Raw genomic sequence first — 19,049 nt, 5'->3', positions numbered from 1 at the left:
TGTACACTTATTGATGTATGCTTTGTTACAAAGGTTCTCTATTTTTTATGACCTTTACATTTATCCTTTTCCTTCCCCCTCCTTGCTCCCCACATACCAGTTTTATAAAAATTTTAATAAAAATATTTAAAAAGAAAGTGACTTAGCTGGAATGAGGCTCTCTGCACCTACATCATAGCAAAAACCTGCTAATAGATTCCCTTTAAAGGGATACTATTGTATTAGAAATGATGATACTGCAGATCAGACCCACACTCTCACAACCAGTTGTTCAGCTTTCCATTTTACTGTGACAGTTTCGTAACATCTCCAACATCTCAGCTAATTACCCCAAAGTCCTGCAGTTTGTTACACTGTATCAGTAAGGGTGCTTTCACATTGTGTTTAGGCACCCATTCAGTAGCCCTGTTAGGGCTCAAGTACGAACAGCAGCCTAATAGACCTTAAGAGTCAGCATAGATCTTACACTGTGACTGCTACCACTAGGGGGCGATGACTGTTTACTATACGCTTAGTGATAAATCAAATCTCCTCACTGCCCTCTAATGGTGGCTGCAGGCATTTCAGCTGCACATATAACTTACCAGTGCTATTCTGGAGATTATCTTTACAATTTGACTCCTTCCTTCATTAGACACTCGGTCCAGCACATATTCTCCCAGGTCACCCTCTGATATAATAATTACCTATCAGATACCCCTCACCAAGCTCCGGCCTCTGTATGAATCATTGTCTTTACTATCTGCGAGTGCAGTGTGTAGAGTCTCCAGTGTGTCCTATGTGATGCAGCTTCAGCCTGACTCCTGCTTGTGGTGGGTCTCTCCCTGTCACAACTTTACAAGAAGGAGGCAGGCTGAAGTTGCATTACATAATACTCTTTGAGGACAGCAGATACGTCACTGAGCTAGTCCTGAGTGATACACCATCCTCTTGACACACCCGTAGGCATCATGATCCTAGGTTACATCCTGTATTATGCCCCATAGCTGCAGTCAATATTTAGAAATAGTCTGCAATCCTTAAGCGAGAAAGACCCATGATCTCCTAGAATTTATGGGAATTGTGCATAGTTATTTTCACAATATCACATGCAACTATCCATATTTCCACAGCTTCCACTCTGCAAACACTGAATTCTGGGCAATTCCAACCGCTGACTTGGAGAGCTGTTAATGCTGAAATAATTTTCCCTTAACTCCCCCAATGAAACTTTGCTGTGAGACATTTGATACAAACAGTTTTCCTTTTATATGAGAACCAGCAGTGAATGGTGTCGGTCCGGCCCCTGAGGTCGTACATGGGAGGAGGAAGGTGGCATTGAGGCTGACTGTGCTCCACTTAAGAACCCCCCCCCCCCCCCCAAGTAAAGAATAAGTGAGTCCCGGGCGCAGCGTCTCAGTCCTGGGGTCAAGTAAAGCAAGTGATAGTTGAGCTACCCTGCAAGTGCACATACGATACAACGGATGAGTGCAGAACAGGTGTGGGGTAAGGGTAGGAGGTACAAGCCTAAATACTTCGGTGCAAAGTGATCACTGTTATAGGAGAATCGTCACCACAGGCGGCCAAGGAGCAGTGGCACAACAGCCTGTGTATCCTTTCCTCACCCCTGTATTCAAGATTTGTGGTTGCTTTCAGTGAATGCAAACATTCTTCTCTTAAGGGTGCAGAACACACCTGCAAACTACACAAGATCTAGCACCTCTCTCCGACCAGCTCTGGCACATGGAAATGGACAACCCAAAAACATCAAAAAAGAAGTACTTCCCCCTCTGATGTTTGTAACTATAGCTCTGATTAATCAAGTTAGTATCCTTGCTCTCTGGCAGAAATTAATACAGTGCTAATTAAGTTTTTCAGTCTCCTTCCCCTTCTGGAAGTTACAAATCAAGTCCCCAGTTACTTCCTTCATCAGTCTCCTTCTCCTACTTTCCTCTCTGGCAGCTGTAAATAATATAATCCCAAGTAAATTCCTCTGCAGACTGATATTTGCACCATCAATTGTTATACAGAGTCTTCTCTGCCACACTGCCCTAGTCACAGAAGCTCTGCTTCTCTACTGACAAGCAGAAGAGAAACCTATACTAAATGGCTGCCAAGCCTTTCAACACTGCTTCCATTCACTGACAGTAAGCCCAAATCTTGACTATGGCCACAAAAGAATAGGTCTAGGAGAGGTAAATGAGGATGTCTGCAGCTGCCTTTGAGCAAATCCGGACGTGGATGACTTCACTTCTGAGAACCAGGCAGTCGCTCGCGTTCTGGGAGAGGAGCAGACTACCACAACCCTAGGTTTCGGTCACACGCCCACGCTCTGGTCAAGGAGCAGACAGCCACGACCCATAGTTTGGGTGAAGAGCAGACGGTCATCTGCCGGTGCTCTGGGAGAGCAGCAGATGGCTACGACCAGTGGTTTGAGTGAAAAGCAGGCGATCAAACGCCTGTACTCTGGGTGAGGAGCAGACGGGCACGACCCGTGGTTTGGGTGTAAAGCAGGTGGTCACGTTTGCACTCTGGGCAGGGACCAGACAGCCACTACCCGAGGTTTGGGTGAAGAGAAGGAGGTCACACGGCTGCAGTCTGGGTGGGGAACAGACGGCCACGACCGGTGGCTTGGGTGAAGAGCAGGCGGTCACACGTCCGCGCTTTGGGTGAGGAGATGACAGCAACGACCAATTTTTGGGTGAAAAGTAAGCAGTCACTTAGCCCGCGCTCTGGGCGAGTAGCTGACAGCAACGACCCATGGTTTGGGTGAAGAGCAGGCGGTCACAACGCCCGCAATCTGGTACACTGACGTCGCCAGCTTTTCCCTTTTGTGGTTTATTGCTTGGAATAAGAAGTGATTTCCCCATGACACGATCTTCCCCTCCCCCCACGTTTTTGGGTTGTGCTGGAGTCTTCAGTCTGTGCAGGGTCCATCCTTGGCAGAAAAAAAATTGACTAGTAGTGATGGAGGAGGCGTGCCCCTCCGTCCTGAAAGAGTCATTCCCCCATGGTTTTGGCTGGAAGAGCATCAGTCTTATATGTCACTTAATAAATAAAGTTCTCTCCATGTCCCTGTGCACAGGGAGCCCCTTTTAGTTGGAGGCGGGAGCCCCGTGGTTCAGCTGTATTAACGTGTTTGATGTGTAGTTCTGGAAGAGCGGCTGCAAGAACATCCCAATCGTCCCAAAGACACAGACAAAGACGAAGATCCACAGGAAGAGGCGATCAATCACCATGGCCACGTACTTCCAGTCCTCGCTCACCTGCAACGGGAATAAATATGTCAGGAGCGGGGCTGACTGCCTTTCACACATCAACAGTAATTCATGTGTTACACTTACACTCTGGTCGTCGTCTTCACTCTTCATGTGATCGGCGATGAAGCGCACTCCATCCACCGCCTCCTCCAGACCGCAAAGACACTGCCGCACTTTCCCTTGTCTGTCCCGGAAGCCGTTCACCCCCTCGGGTAACTCTGGGAGCTGCCCACTGCCACCACCATATTTCTTCACGGAGGCTTGGTTAACATAACAAGTGCAGGATTTGGTGCTGTCTCGAAGGAATAAGCTTCCGGTAGACCTCTCCTGGTTCTGCCTCTGCTGGCGCAAGCGCTGCCGGGCACAGTTTTGCCTCGGCTGCTTCATGAAAAGCAGGGTAGGCAGCTTGTCTAGGAAGACCACCTTCACCCAGGGTGGCATGGTGTGAGTTGTGGGCGAGCGGTGGTGCACATTGAGGACGCAGACACTGGTGACGATTGAGAACGTGACGAGAACCATGGTGAACATTAGGTACTTGCCCACAAGCGGGACGTCAAGGGATGTGGGGGGCACAATCTTGGAGATGAGCAGTAAGAAGACAGTGAGCGCCAGCAGCACAGAGATGCATAGTGTCATCTTCTCGCCACAGTCCGAGGGCAGGTAGAAGACCAGGATAGCCAGTGAGGTGATGAGGATGCAGGGGATGATGAGATTGATGGTGTAGAACAGAGGCTTGCGGCGGATGATGAAGTCGTAGGTGATGTCCACGTAGGTAGAGTCCTCGGGGTTCTCGTTCCTTCGACCCGGCAGCGCAATGATGTCCCACTCTCCGCTGGGAGTGAAGTCGTCCAGGCTGGCCACATCACTCTTCAGTACCAGGTCCAGCTCGGTGCGGTCATAAGTCCATGAGCGGAACTTCATGGTGCAATTCTGCTGGTCGAACGGGAAGTGTTTCACCTCGATCTTACACGCGCTCTTATAGATGGCGGGTGGCAGCCAGAAGATGCTGCCATCATGCGAGACCACCGCGTTAGAGTAGAAGGAGACCTCATACATTCCATCAGCGCTGGAAGAGAACGACATAGTCAGTCCAAACCGGGGGTCCACAGACACACCACCAGTGACACATGAAAGCCTGAGGCAGGGTTGTCTAGTCTGAATTAATTTAGGAGCCTGGTATGGGGGGGTCTCAATTCATTAAGGGGCATGGTCTGGTCGGGTCTCAATTAATTTAGGGGCCCAGTTTTGTTTTTTTTTGGGGGGGAGGGGGGGGATCTCAATTTATTTAGGGCAGGCCTGCTCCCTTATTCCTAACTTCAGATGTATTTGCGTCTTTCGGATGCAATTACATTTGCTCACTGCGGCGTTGTGACAGGAGCAACGCAGCGCTCGTGTCAGCCCCGGCCTGAACATGTGTGAGCGTGATGAGGTTAGCACACTGCTGCTGGTGCCAAGTGGCAGAGGTGGCGCGATAACGGCAGGCAATCAAGGAGGAGCCGAAGGTGTATTGTGTTTATTTTTAGTTTGGGGCTACTTATCAGGGGCCAGTGTGTGAGGGGGACATTATGGAGAAGGGCAGTGTGTGAGGGTGGCATTATGGAGAAGGGCAGTGTGTGAGGGTGGCATTATGGAGAAGGGCAGTGTGTGAGGGTGGCATTATGGAGAAGGGCAGTGTGTGAGGGTGGCATTATGGAGAAGGGCAGTGTGTGAGGGTGGCATTATGGAGAAGGGCAGTGTGTGAGGGTGGCATTATGGAGAAGGGCAGTGTGTGAGGGTGGCACTATGGAGAAGGGCAGTGTGTGAGGGAGACACTATGGAGAAGGGCAGTGTGTGAGGGTGGCATTAGGGAGAAGGGCAGTGTGTGAGGGGGCATTATGGAGAAGGGCAGTGTGTGAGGGGGGGCATTATGGAGAAGGGCAGTGTGTGAGGGGGCATTATGGAGAAGGGCAGTGTGTGAGGGTGGCATTATGGAGAAGGGCAGTGTGTGAGGGTGGCATTATGGAGAAGGGCAGTGTGTGAGGGTGGCATTATGGAGAAGGGCAGTGTGTGAGGGTGGCATTATGGAGAAGGGCAGTGTGTGAGGGTGGCATTATGGAGAAGGGCAGTGTGTGAGGGTGGCATTATGGAGAAGGGCAGTGTGTGAGGGTGGCACTATGGAGAAGGGCAGTGTGTGAGGGAGACACTATGGAGAAGGGCAGTGTGTGAGGGTGGCATTAGGGAGAAGGGCAGTGTGTGAGGGGGGCATTATGGAGAAGGGCAGTGTGTGAGGGGGGGCATTATGGAGAAGGGCAGTGTGTGAGGGGGCATTATGGGGAAAGGCAGTGTGTGAGGGTGGCATTAGGGAGAAGGGCAGTGTGTGAGGGTGGCATTAGGGAGAAGGGCAGTGTGTGAGGGTGGCATTAGGGAGAAGGGCAGTGTGTGAGGGGGGCATTAGGGAGAAGGGCAGTGTGTGAGGGGGGCATTAGGGAGAAGGGCAGTGTGTGAGGGGGGCATTAGGGAGAAGGGCAGTGTGTGAGGGGGGCATTATGGGGAAGGGCAGTGTGTGAGGGGGGCATTATGGAGAAGGGCAGTGTGTGAGGGGGGCATTATGGAGAAGGGCAGTGTGTGAGGGGGGCTTTATGGAGAAGGGCAGTGTGTGAGGGGGCATTATGGAGAAAGGCAGTGTGAGGGGAGCATTATGGAGAAGGGCAGTGTGTGAGGGGGGCATTATGGAGAAGGGCAGTGTGTGAGGGGGGCATTATGGAGAAGGGCAGTGTGTGAGGGGGGCATTATGGAGAAGGGCAGTGTGTGAGGGGGGCATTATGGAGAAGGGCAGTGTGTGAGGGGGGCATTATGGAGAAGGGCAGTGTGTGAGGGGGGCATTATGGAGAAGGGCAGTGTGTGAGGGGGCATTATGGAGAAAGGCAGTGTGTGAGGGGAGCATTATGGAGAAGGGCAGTGTGTGAGGGGGGCATTATGGAGAAGGGCAGTGTGTGAGGGAGGCATTATGGAGAAGGGCAGTGTAGTGTCCCACGAATGGGAATAACCTGCTACCTCCTTCTCTCTCACCACTACCGGTGATATTACCTAAACCAACACCGGAACTGCTGCAACCTACTGTCTCCTTCCCCACCATCCTATAGAATGTGAGCCCGAAAGCGCAGGGTCCTCTCTCCCCTCTGTATCAGTCTGTCATTGTTAGTTTGTTTACTGTAAGTGATATCTGTAATTTGTATGTAACCCCTTCTCATGTACAGCACCATGGAATCAATGGTGCTATATAAATAAATAATAATAATAATGTATATTCTCTGTGTTTTTTCCTCCAATCAGCAAAATTCCCTGTTGTTGCTAGGTAGAATTAGACTGTGTGAAGATTGTCCCTATGTCTCTCCCGTAGTTGAGCTCTGTATTAGGTTGCTTCTCCATTCTTCAGTTTAGCCTACAGCAGCCATTACTCAAGATGCATGTGTACTCCCCTGTACAGATTACTCCTTTTTACCTACTGCTCATTGTAAACTAATACAAGATTTTGGAAGAAAACAGCATCGTTTCTCCTGGTTTTTCTACAGTTGCAGCGGCGATGGAGTTAAACTATCTGCGGACGCCTGATGGTGTGAATACGAGTTATACAATTATCTAAGAAGCTGATCGTTAGAACGCTTGAGATTTACAGTCATCAGGAGGAAAAGGCAGAATAGGCAGTGTGTGAGGGGCGCATTATGGAGAAGGGCAGTGTGTGAGGGGGCATTAAGGAAAAGGGTAGTGTGTGAGGGGGGCATTATGGAAAAGGGTAGTGTGTGAGGGGGACATTATGGAAAAGGGTAGTGTGTGAGGGGGACATTATGGAAAAGGGTAGTGTGTGAGGGGGACATTATGGAAAAGGGTAGTGTGTGAGGGGGACATTATGGAAAAGGGTAGTGTGTGAGGGGGACATTATGGAAAAGGGTAGTGTGTGAGGGGGACATTATGGAAAAGGGTAGTGTGTGAGGGGGACATTATGGAAAAGGGTAGTGTGTGAGGGGGACATTATGGAAAAGGGTAGTGTGTGAGGGGGACATTATGGAAAAGGGTAGTGTGTGAGGGGGACATTATGGAGAAGGGTAGTGTGTGAGGGCATTATGGAGAAGGGTAGTGTGTGTGGGGGCCATTATGGAGAAGGGTAGTGTGTGAGGGGGGCATTATGGAGAAGGGTAGTGTTTGAGGGGGGCATTATGGAGAAGGGTAGTGTGTGAGGGGGACATTATGGAGAAGGGTAGTGTGTGAGGGGGACATTATGGAGAAGGGTAGTGTGTGAGGGCATTATAGAGAAGGGTAGTATGTCAGGGGGGCATTATGGGAAGGGCAGTGCATGGAGGGGCATTATGGAGAAGGGGAGTGTGTGAGGGGGCATTATGGAGAAGGGCAGTGTGTGAGGGAACCTTTTGAAGAAGTGTTTTGTGTGGGGAATATTATAGAGAGGGCCTGTCAACTCCCAGCATTTTCATACTATTGTTGTGGACATACTTGGAATTGTAAGTTCAAGCAATACAATTATAAACGGGGCTGACCTGGTTCTGAAATTGATCGCTGTACTTAGCTTGGTGCTGCACTCATGTGCCAACCGCGGTTCTTGTGCTGCATTCATGTGCTGACAGCAGTTGTACGCATGCAACAATCCAAGACGTGCTTCATGGCTATGTTAAGAATCCTCAAAACTTAAAGAGTTTTTAGATTATAAAGAGAATTTGGCTAGATTCTGCTTCAAAAACTCAGTGTAAGTTAGTGTATGTTCACATCTATTTTTTGGAACAGAACCACTGCAAATCCTCCTCAAAAACTAAAACTTGGTTCTGGTGAAAAATCAATGTGGTTCTGGAGATGTATTCATGCAAATACCGCTTAAAATTTTTTGCAAGCCTTGGGACTGGTTCAGTATGGCACTGTGGCCCTTGGACAAAAAAAAAAATTGGGCACCTCTGATTTTGAGGCTTGGTCGGGTGGATTTATTTAGAGGCTTGATCTGAGAAGGATTCAATTCCTTTAGGGGCCTAGTTTAGGGGCAGTGTCTGAATTAATTTAGGGTCTGAACTTATTTCAGGGTCTATGGGATGTAACCTGATCTTGGTGCATCTACAACCGAACCTCACACTGACATTGCCACACTGTACCCCCTGCAGGGGCACCTGCAGTGTGTGGGTACTGCATCCTGTACGCGCAACACTCACTTGTTGTACAGGACAACGTCCGGCAGCCAGATGTGCTTGGACGGGAGACGCACTTTCTTCATGTTCTCGAACTCAGAAGGCTCCCAGGTCAGTCTGTAATCCTCCCACTCCTGGCAGAGAAAGTATTAAGAACACATTATAAACTCCAAGGAATGACTCTCTAAATAAAGACACTGGAAATATTGAAATATAATCGCCACCTACCTGAGTCAGCCAGACATTCGTTGTCATTATCTGCTCCCGCTCATGCTGCAAAGACAAGAAGGAGATCAGAGGTGACATCACTGAGAATGCCACCTATCCATCACTAGAGATCGGCAGTGACATCACTGAGAATGCCTCCTATCCATCACTAGAGATCAGCGGTGACATCACTGAGAATGCCCCCTATCCATCACTAGAGATCAGAGGTGACATCACTGAGAATGCCTCCTATCCATCACTAGAGATCAGTGGTGACATCACTGAGAATGCCACCTATCCATCACTGGAGATCAGCGGTGACATCACTGAGAATGCCTCCTATCCATCACTAGAGATCAGCAGTGACATCACTGAGAATGCCACCTATCCATCACTAGAGATCAGCAGTGACATCACTGAGAATGCCTCCTATCCATCACTAGAGATCAGCGGTGACATCACTGAGAATGCCTCCTATCCATCACTAGAGATCAGCGGTGACATCACTGAGAATGCCTCCTATCCATCACTAGAGATCGGCAGTGACATCACTGAGAATGCCTCCTATCCATCACTAGAGATCGGCAGTGACATCACTGAGAATGCCTCCTATCCATCACTAGAGATCAGCAGTGACATCACTGAGAATGCCTCCTATCCATCACTAGAGATCGGCAGTGACATCACTGAGAATGCCTCCTATCCATCACTAGAGATCAGCAGTGACATCACTGAGAATGCCTCCTATCCATCACTAGAGATCAGCAGTGACATCACTGAGAATGCCTCCTATCCATCACTAGAGATCAGCAGTGACATCACTGAGAATGCCTCCTATCCATCACTAGAGATCAGAGGTGACATCACTGAGAATACCACCTATCCATCACTAGAGATCAGCGGTGACTTCACTGAGAATGCCGCCTATCCGTCACTAGAGATCAGCGGTGACTTCACTGAGAATGACACCTATCCATCACTAGAGATCAGAGGTGACATCACTGAGAATGCCTCCAATCCATCACTAGAGATCGGCGGTGACATCACTGAAAATGCCGCCTATCCATCACTAGAGATCAGCGACTGAGAATGCCGCCTATCCATCACTAGAGATCAGCGGTGGCATCACTGAGAATGCCGCCTATCCATCACTAGAGATCAGAGGTGACATCTGTTGTGAGCTCATCTGTTCATTCATCTTTAGTGTCCGAGGATCTCCCTCTTCTGGTGAAGGAAGGTAGTGAGGCTGATTACCAAACACCTGGTCAGGTGGATGGTGACTGGGTAACGGGAACTTCAGACTGCATATAAGGCAGCCGATGCCCTTCTGAGTCGCTGGTGATTTCTCTGCTGGATTCTTAGAGACCAGTCTGATTCCTGCTTCCCAAAGATAAAAGTTTTTGCTCTGCTATTGAACTTATTAGTTTTGGTTTTGTTTACCTTGTTTTTCCGAGTTCAGCCATCCCCGGCCGGGGGTGTGCTGGATTCTTATTCCTTCATCAGTGTTCTCTTTTGCTCTACTCTCAAAATATTCTGAGTGCTGATATAGGGTTTGAAGTCTAGTGACTTCAGGGTCCTTTTTGCTTATCAGTTGTATTGGTAATATGTTTGAGCAGGGTTTTCTCGGATTGCATACAGCAGCTTTTCTATCCTGTCCTTTTTAGTTGGCTTGGGCCCCATCGTTTGCTCAACCTATCTTTTTTATCTGTGTTAGTGTTTTCATCTTACTTCACCGTCATTATATGTTGGGGGCTGCCTATTGCTTTGGGGTCTGCTCTGGGGCAGTTTTTCCCTTTTCTCTCTTTAGGCTTATTTAGATCTCCGGCTGTGACGAGGTGTCTAGGATCACCGTAGGAACACTCCACGGCTACTGCTAATTGCGTGATAGGATTAGGGGTCTGCAATCCGCTAGTTTCCAACCTCTCTGATTTTCTGGGCTGAGCTTGTGTTTTGTTTTTCCTTCTCGGTGACTCAATCATAACAGAATCACCAGCCATACCGCAGATTCTAGGGTACTCAAAAGCAGGAAGGAATTGTTTAAAAAAAAAAAAAAAAGTGTCAGAATTTTTTTTGTGTGTGTGTATATTTTTTCCTCTTTTTCTCTGAGGCCGTAGGAGGAATATTTTTTTTTCTGATGGAGTTTAAGCAATTGTCTGATCGTGTGGAGCAGCTTGCTGCTGAGGTGCGGCGAATTTCCGCCTATCTTGCTCGTTCACACGCTGCTGAACCAAAAATCCCCACTCCTGATGTGTTTTTTGGGGATCGGTCTACATTTTTGAATTTTAAGAATAATTGTAAATTATTTCTTGCCTTGAAGCCTAACTCATCGGGGAGCTCTGCGCAGCAGGTTAAAATTGTCATCTCCTTGCTGCGCGGCGATCCCCAGGATTGGGCGTTTTCTTTAGTACCAGATGATCCTATTCTAACTAATGTGGACGCATTTTTTCAGGCCTTGGGGTTGTTGTATGATGAACCCAATGCGATTGATCAAGCTGAAAAGACCCTGTTGGCATTGAGCCAGGGTCAGGATTCTGCAGAACTGTACTGTCAAAAATTCCGAAAGTGGGCGGTCCTCACCACTTGGAATGATGGTGCCTTGGCAGCTCTCTTTCGGAAGGGTGTGTCAGAAACCGTAAAAGATACTATGGTGGGATTTCCTGTTCCCTCTGGTCTTGACGATTCTATGTCATTAGCCATTCAGGTTTATCGGCGTTTACGTGAACGTAAAATTATACGGGAAATGCTGCCACCTGTTGAACAAATGTCTGAACCTATGCAATGTGATAGAATTTTGTCTGGGGCGCAACGTCAGGAGTTCAGAAGGCGTAATAAGCTGTGTTTTTTCTGTGGAGAAGCCTCTCATATTATTTCTGTCTGCCCTAAACGAGAGAAACGTTTTGCACACACATTTGCTGTAGGTGGTGTACAACCTAAGTTTCTTCTGGCAATTACTCTGATCTGCTCCCTGTCCACATTTTCTGCTAAAGCCTTTGTGGATTCAGGAGCAGCCTTGAACCTAATGGATTTAGATTTTGCTAAATGTTGTGGTTTCCCTATGACACCCCTGCGGATGCCTATTCCTTTAAGGGGTATTGAAGCTACTCCTTTGGAGAAGAATAAACCTCAGTTTTGGACCCAGGTGGTAATGCGGGTCGCCCCAGACCATCAAGAAAATTGCAGATTTTTGGTGTTGCATAATTTGCATGATACCATCGTGCTGGGGTTCCCCTGGTTGCAAATCCATAATCCAGTTTTGGATTGGAAATCTGTGTCTGTGGTGAGTTGGGGTTGTTGGTGTGCTCTTGGTGACGCTCCTGTTTTCTCCACCTCTCCCCAGTCGCATGAGGTTCCTGACTATTTGGCTGATTTTTATGATGTGTTTAGTGAGAGTAAGTCTGCATCTTTGCCTCCTCATAGGAGCAATTGAGCTGAGTCCGGGGTGTAAATTTCCCAAGGGTCGACTATATAATTTATCTGTACCCGAACATGAGGCTATGCGTTATATTAAGGAGTCGTTGGAGAAGGGTCATATTAGACCATCCTCTTCACCCTTGGGTGCTGGGTTGTTTTTTGTGGCCAAGAAGGATGGTTCATTAAGGCCCTGTATTGGCTATCGCTCCCTTAACAAAATTACTGTTAAATATCAGTATCCGTTACCCCTGATTTCTGACCTATTTTCTAGAGTTGAAGGTGCTTGCTGGTTTACCAAGCTTGACCTCAGGGGGGCGTATAATCTCATTCGCATTAAGAATGGGGATGAATGGAAGACGGCGTTTAATACTCCGGAGGGACATTTTGAGTACCTGGTGATGCCTTTTGGGCTCACTAACGCCCCTTCTGTCTTCCAGTGCTTCATGAATGATATTTTCCGGGACTTTGTGGATAAGTTTCTGATCATCTATTTGGATGATATTTTGATCTTTTCCAGGGATTGGGACTCTCATGTGGAACATGTTCGGACTGTGTTCCGGATTTTGAGGGAAAACTCCCTGTATGTTAAGGGATCGAAATGTCTTTTTGGTGTACAGAGGATTTCATTTTTGGGATTTATTTTGTCTCCGTCAACTATTGAAATGGACCCGGCCAAGGTACAGGCCATTTATGATTGGGTGCAGCCCACTTCTTTGAAGGCTCTCCAGAAGTTTTTGGGTTTTGCTAATTTTTATCGTAAGTTTATAGCTAATTTTTCTGTTATTGCCAAACCATTGACTGATTTGACCAAGAAGGGCGCTGATTTGCTGAATTGGTCTCCAGAGGCTGTTTCTTCTTTTCAGGAGCTGAAACGAAGGTTCACTTCTCCGGTTTTGCGACAACCCGATGTCTCATTTACATTTCAGGTGGAGGTGGATGCTTCAGAGACTGGTGCAGGAGCTGTTTTGTCCCAAAAAGATCCTGTAACATCTAAAATGAACCCCTGTGCCTTCTTTTCCCGAAAGTTCTCTCCTTCGGAACGCAACTATGATGTGGGGAATTGAGAACTGTTGGCCATGAAGTGGGCAATTGAGGAGTGGAGACATTGGTTGGAGGGAGCTAGACATCAAGTTGTGGTCCTCACTGACCACAAGAATTTGATCTACCTTGAGTCAGCTAAACGCTTAAATCCGAGACAGGCCAGGTGGGCCTTGTTTTTCACACGTTTTGATTTTGTGGTCTCCTTTCTCCCGGGCACTAAGAACGTTAAGGCTGAAGCCCTCTCTAGGAGTTTTTTGGCCGATTCTCCTATTGTGACCAAGCCTGCTACCATCTTATGTGAGGGGGTGGTTCTTTCTGCCATCTCACCTGATTTGAGACGTGCTCTGGAGAAGTTTCAGGAGGATAAGCCTGAGCGTTGTCCCAGTGGTAGGTTGTATGTTCCTGACCAGTGGAGGAGGAAAGTGATGTATGAGGTTCATTGCTCCGTGTTGGCTGGTCATCCAGGTATTTTTGGTACTAGAGATTTGGTGAGTCGGTCTTTTTGGTGGCCGGCCTTGTCTCGTGATGTCAGAAATTTTGTGCAGTCCTGTGGGACTTGCTCCCGATCTAAGCCTTGTTCTCGTTCTAGTGGGTTGTTGATGCCTTTGCCGGTACCCAGGAGGCCATGGACCCATATTTCAATGGATTTTATTTCTGATCTGCCTGTCTCTCAGAGGATGACTGTTATCTGGGTGACTTGTGATACATGGATTTTTGTGAGTACTCACAGTAAAATCCTTTTCTCCGAGACGCTCATTGGGGGACACAGATACTGTGGGTGTATGCTTCTGCCGCTAGGAGGCTGACACTAAGTGAAAAAAAAGAGGTTAGCTCCTCCTCCGCAGTATATACCCTCGCCCCTATTGCGGGCGGAAATCAGTTTGGTGCCAAAGCAGTAGGAGGACAACAAATCAGCCTTAATACAGGTATAACATGTCCAAAGGAAAACACCACCTTTATATCAAATAAGTAAACACATTCATTTAAACAAGAGCCAACTGGCTAATAGGGTGGGTGCTGTGTCCCCCAATGAGCGTCTCGGAGAAAAGGATTTTACGGTGAGTACTCACAAAAATCCATGTTTCTCATTCGTCTCATTGGGGGACACAGATATTGTGGGACGTCCTAAAGCAGTCCCTGGGTGGGAGATTGACTCACCGATCAAAGCTACATTCACCTCCTGTTTAAAGGTGTGCCACCGTTGCTTGGAAAATCCTTCTACCCAGGTTTGCATCCGCCGAGGCCTGAGCATGGATATTATGTTTGGCAAATGTGTGCAGGCTGGACCAGGTTGCTGCCTTGCAAACCTGTTCCGTCGAAGCCTGATGCCGAAGCGCCCAAGAGGCGTCCACTGCCCGAGTAGAGTGCGCTCTGATCCCTGCTGGAATCGGCGTGCCTCTAATGCAGTAGAACTCCTGAATAGTCAAACGAATCCATCTGGCTATGATCGACTTTGAGGCAGCGAGTCCCTTCCTGCGTTCTACAGGGAGCACGAACAGCGTGTCCGTCTGAGGAAAGGGTGCCGTCCGTGACACGTACCTCCGGAGGGCTCTTACCAGGTTTAACGTGTGAAGAGCCTTCTTCCACACGGTGCACCGGTGCTGGAAAAAATGAAGGCGAAACAACATCTTCATTGATGTGAAAAAGAGGACACGACCTTCGTAGAAAAAGAGGGGCTGTCTGAGGACCACCTTGTACCTATGGAAAGTGAGGAACGGAGCTCGGCAGGATAGAGCCGCCAGCTCTGAAAACCCGCCTGATGGAAGTGATGGCCACTAGGGGAACAACTTTTTTAGGAAAGGTATCCTGAAACAGTTCCAATGGAGCTTCCTGCAGAACGCTTAAAACCATGTTAAGAACCCAGGCGTCCATCGGCGCCATATAGGGAGGTATCAAGTGGAACACTCCCCGATGAAAAGTTTTCACTTGCAAATTGGCAGTAACCCTGCACTGGAACAGGACGGATAAGGCCGACATTTGTCTCCTTCGGAAGCCTGGGGCAAGGCCCGAGTCTAATGCTCTAACGACTGAGCTATCCGGGCTCTCTGAGCCCGACTGGAGAAAAAACAAGATGTTGAAGATCGAGAATCTTAGCGGAGAAACACCGCGCCTCGACCTCAAGCAAAGAACACCTTGCAGGTGTGGTGGTAAATTCATGCTGAAGCAGGCCTCCGGGCGCTAATCGTTGTAGCGACCACCTTGCTCCCGAACCCTGCCTGGGTTAGAATCCGAGATTCAACGGCCCTGCCGTCAAACACAGGGTCCCTGAGTTCGGGTGGCAAATTGGCCCTTGAGACGGTAGATCTGGACGCTCTAGCAGGCGCCCAGGAACGTCTGCGAGCAGCTGCCTTAGATCTGCATACCACGCTCGACGGGGCCAGTCTGGGGCCAGCAGAATCGCCGGCCCCCCTTCCGTCTTGATCCCTTTGCTGACTCTCGGGAGTAGTGGCAGTGGGGGAAATAGATATGGGAGGCGAAAACTGGTTCCATGGCAGTACCAACACGTCCCCCGCGAATGCCTGCAGGTCCCTGGCCCGAGAGACATATGTGGGCACCTTGGCATTCACTCTGGAAACCGTCAGGTCCACATCCGGAGCTCCCCACAGTTGACAAATCTGTTGAAAAACTTCGGGATGTAGAGACCACTCTCCGGATGCAAGACCTTGCCGGCTGAGGAAGTCTGCCGCCCAATTTTCCACTCCCGGGATGTGGACAGCCGAAATCACTGAGTGGTTTGCTTCGGCCCACTGAAGAACGTGCTCCACCCCACGCATGATTGTTCTGCTGCGGGCGCCCTCCTGACGAATTATGTACACCACCGCCGTGGCGATGTCCAATAGAATCCAGACAGGACGGCCTGCTAGCAAGTGATGAAACCTCTGAAGAGCCAGCCGAATTGCTCGTATCCCCCAATAAGTTGATCGGGAGGCGCGCCTCCTGTGGCGACCACCGTTTCTGGGTTGTGTGGTGGCGAAACACCGCTCCCCAACCGAGGAGACTGACGTCAATTGTCATTATCAGCCCATGACATAGGCCAGAGAGGAACTGGTTATCCACCATCCGAGTGACTGCCTGACTTGAGAGGCCAGTTTGCACCGCCGATCGAGCGTGAAAGGATTCTTGTCCCAGGCTGACACGAGGCGTGCTGCAGAGGATGAAGGATGGAACTGGATGAAAGGTATCGCTTCGATTGCTGCCACCATTTTCCCTAGGATCCTTATCGCGGATCGGATGGTATGAGGGACTGGTTGGCGTAGTGTCCGGACTCCCTGCCGGAGACTAGCACCCTTTCCTGAGGGAGAATTATCAACCCTCAGCAAGTGTCGAAGATCATCCCTAGGAAGGAGATCCTCTGAGCTGGCACAAGGGATGATTTCTTTGCATTGACCAACCATCTAAGCGGCAAGAGTATCTAGCGTGATGTTGACAAGACGACTATGCCTCGAGAATGCAGTGTGACCCTGACAATTGCCAAAACCTTTGTGAATACTCTGGGAGCCGTGGCTAGCCCGAAGGGTAGCGCTACGAACTTAAAATGCTGAACGCTGATGGCGAAGCGTAGCCGCCTCTGATGAGGAAAAAATGGAATATGCAGAAAAGCGTCATGGCTGTCAATTGAGGCCAAATATCCTCACTGTTCCATGACCGCTATGACTGAACGGAGAGACTCCATCCGGAAAGGTCTGATCCTCATGAATTTGTTCAGAAGCTTTAGGTCCAAAACAGGCCTGACAGACCCGTCCTTTTTGGGGACCGCAAAAAGGTTTGAATAGAACCCCTGAGCTCTTCCATGTTCCGGCCCTGGAACAATGACTCCGTTGTGCAGGAGCGACTTGATGGCTCCCAATAGAGCCCTTACCTGGGTATCCACCCAGGGAAGCCGGGAAGGAAAAAACCTTCTTGGAGGGTATCTGACAAATTCTATTTTGTAACCTGAAGACACCAACTCTTTTACCCATGCGTCGTGAGCGATGTTGGCCCAGACGTGGTGAAAACAGAGTAGGCAGCCGCCCACTTGCTGGTGTCGTCTGGTAACGACCTCGCGTCATTTGGCCGATGATCCTTAGGATCTGGGTCCTCTCGATCTGGCCTCTTGAGCACGCATTCTCCCCAATGGGTTGGCTCTATATGACCTGCCGCTCCCTATCCTGGTTGGGGCGGTCTGAGGTGGCGGAATTGGGCCCCGTAGTCCACCCAGAGACTTTCAACACATGACCCCAGACCGTCTCCTATTCGGGTCCCGGACCAGGCTCAGGCTACTTACCGGCCACCACCTGACCACTGCCGGCACGCCCGGCCTAGAATGGCGGGTAGCAATGCGAAAGGTCCGAAAACGTGCCTGAACCGGGTGACGAAAAAACGATCTAACCTTCTGTTGGGGGAGAAACCCGCTCCTTCCTCCTGTGGAGTCGGAGATAAGTTGATCCAAAAATAGGCGGCCACACTGATCAGGCAGGGAAGCAAAGGACTTCTTGGAAGTAGAATCGGCCCGCCATGTCCTCAACCATAGGGCTCTTCAGATAGAGATTGCTTTAGCGGCAGCAAGTGCTGAACAATAGGCCGCATCCAAAAACGCATTCATTACATAATCTCCGGCTATCGTCATCCCTCCGAGATCTCTGCAGGTAGATCCTGCTCCTGAGCGACCTTGTTTAATGTTTCTGACTATGATATCATAGCCTTGGCTGCGGCCGAGGGAGCGAGTGCAGACCCTGATGCCTCATATACTTAACGAGCTAGGCTCTCAATAAGGCAGTCCGTGGGATCTTTAATCGAGGCAACCCTAGGGACAGATAACAGGGTCTTAGTGGCCAGGCGCGAAACCGGAGGACCCACTATCGAGGATTCCATCCATTGTTTATAGAGGTCCGGAGCAAACGGATAACGCGTTTCGAGTGCCCTTTAACCCGAGAAAAATGCCTTTTTGGACGTTCTCTGCGCCGCTGTACTATGTCCTCAAACTCAGGGTGAGAGGAAAAAATTCTGTGCGGCCGCTTCACTCGTTTACATGCCCTTTATGCTCCGTAGCCGCTGCGGTATCATCCTCAATCCCCAGGGTCTGATTGATGGCTTCTATGCGGCTGTCCACCGTTTCACATGACTCTGGAGTGTCCAGGTCAATGGGCTCGTCTGAGTCGCAATCTGAGGTCTGCTCGCTATCAACCACTGGTGACGAGGAGCGAGAAGCAGATCTTACGGATACCAAAGGCACCGGATGGACTGGGCGACAACGTGTGGATTTGTTTCCCCCGGGTCTGCCTAGAGTGAGGGCGGCCCCTGCAGGCCGGAGGCTCCTGTGAGGTGAATGTTCCCTCTAAAGGCGGCGACACTGTCCCTGCCCCTATCTGGGGCTTGAAGGGATTCTATTGCTCTCGTAAGCGACACCATGTACTGTGAAAGTAATCGGGCCCACTCCGGGTGATTTGACACATTGGTCGCGGTCGCAGGGGAGGGCTCCTGGGCGCATTTGGATTTGCAGGCTTCGCATAAACACTGCTCTGCGCCCGCGGAGACACAGTCCAACAAGAGATGCATGCCGCATAAAAGAACGTGTGCGTCTTTGCCTTTTTTCGGACATGGTGTATCTGTCCGCTGCTGGGGATATGGGGAAGAGGTAGCTCCTCGTTTTTCCCTAGCCTGGCCTCTCGGGCAGCACTTACCCCAGTCCTGCGCCCCCCGACCTGGATGCTTACTTTAAATCGTGCGCCGAAGTCGGGGCCTCAATTTATTTATTTTTTCGCCGCCGAGTGCGGGGCGGGCTGCCGGAAGTGACACGCGGCCTCGAGGGCGAAACTTCCGGCCGAGGCCTAGCTCCGGCCGAAGCCGCGGCCTCAATTTTTCCCCTACCCGACCTGGGGGGGGGCGCCCCGACCCTCTCCCTCTTCAGCCTTAGCGCAGGTATGTGAGGGGGTCTTTGATAAAAAACAGGACGGTGCAGGCACCCTAGCTCCATCTAACCCCTTCAGGGGGTGGGGAGAGGAACCGTCCG

The 19,049-nt window shown here is 49.7% G+C and overlaps 1 protein-coding gene across 3 annotated transcripts in view; it reads right to left on the bottom strand.

The window, feature by feature from the left end:
* Positions 1–1,018: 1,018 nt before the first annotated feature.
* The window catches only part of CHRNB2 (cholinergic receptor nicotinic beta 2 subunit), a 32,217-nt gene continuing 14,186 nt past the window's right edge, over positions 1,019–19,049 (bottom strand). For all 3 annotated transcript variants that reach the window (XM_073566844.1, XM_073566845.1, XM_073566843.1), the window contains 4 exons: positions 8,630–8,674; positions 8,426–8,535; positions 3,324–4,305; positions 1,019–3,245 (listed from right to left, as the gene is read on the bottom strand). In XM_073566844.1, coding sequence (XP_073422945.1) covers positions 3,075–3,245; positions 3,324–4,305; positions 8,426–8,535; positions 8,630–8,674 — 1,308 coding nt within the window. In that variant the 3' untranslated portion in view covers positions 1,019–3,074. The remainder of the gene's footprint in view (positions 3,246–3,323; positions 4,306–8,425; positions 8,536–8,629; positions 8,675–19,049) is intronic.

Source organism: Dendrobates tinctorius, unplaced genomic scaffold (genome assembly GCF_039654945.1).
Source record: "Dendrobates tinctorius isolate UK_male_01 unplaced genomic scaffold, ASM3965494v1 ptg000019l, whole genome shotgun sequence".
In the NCBI taxonomy this organism is placed as follows: Eukaryota; Metazoa; Chordata; class Amphibia; order Anura; family Dendrobatidae; genus Dendrobates; species Dendrobates tinctorius.
The sequence above is the reverse complement of the archived record's forward strand: the minus strand, read 5'-3'. Positions and strand labels throughout refer to the sequence as shown.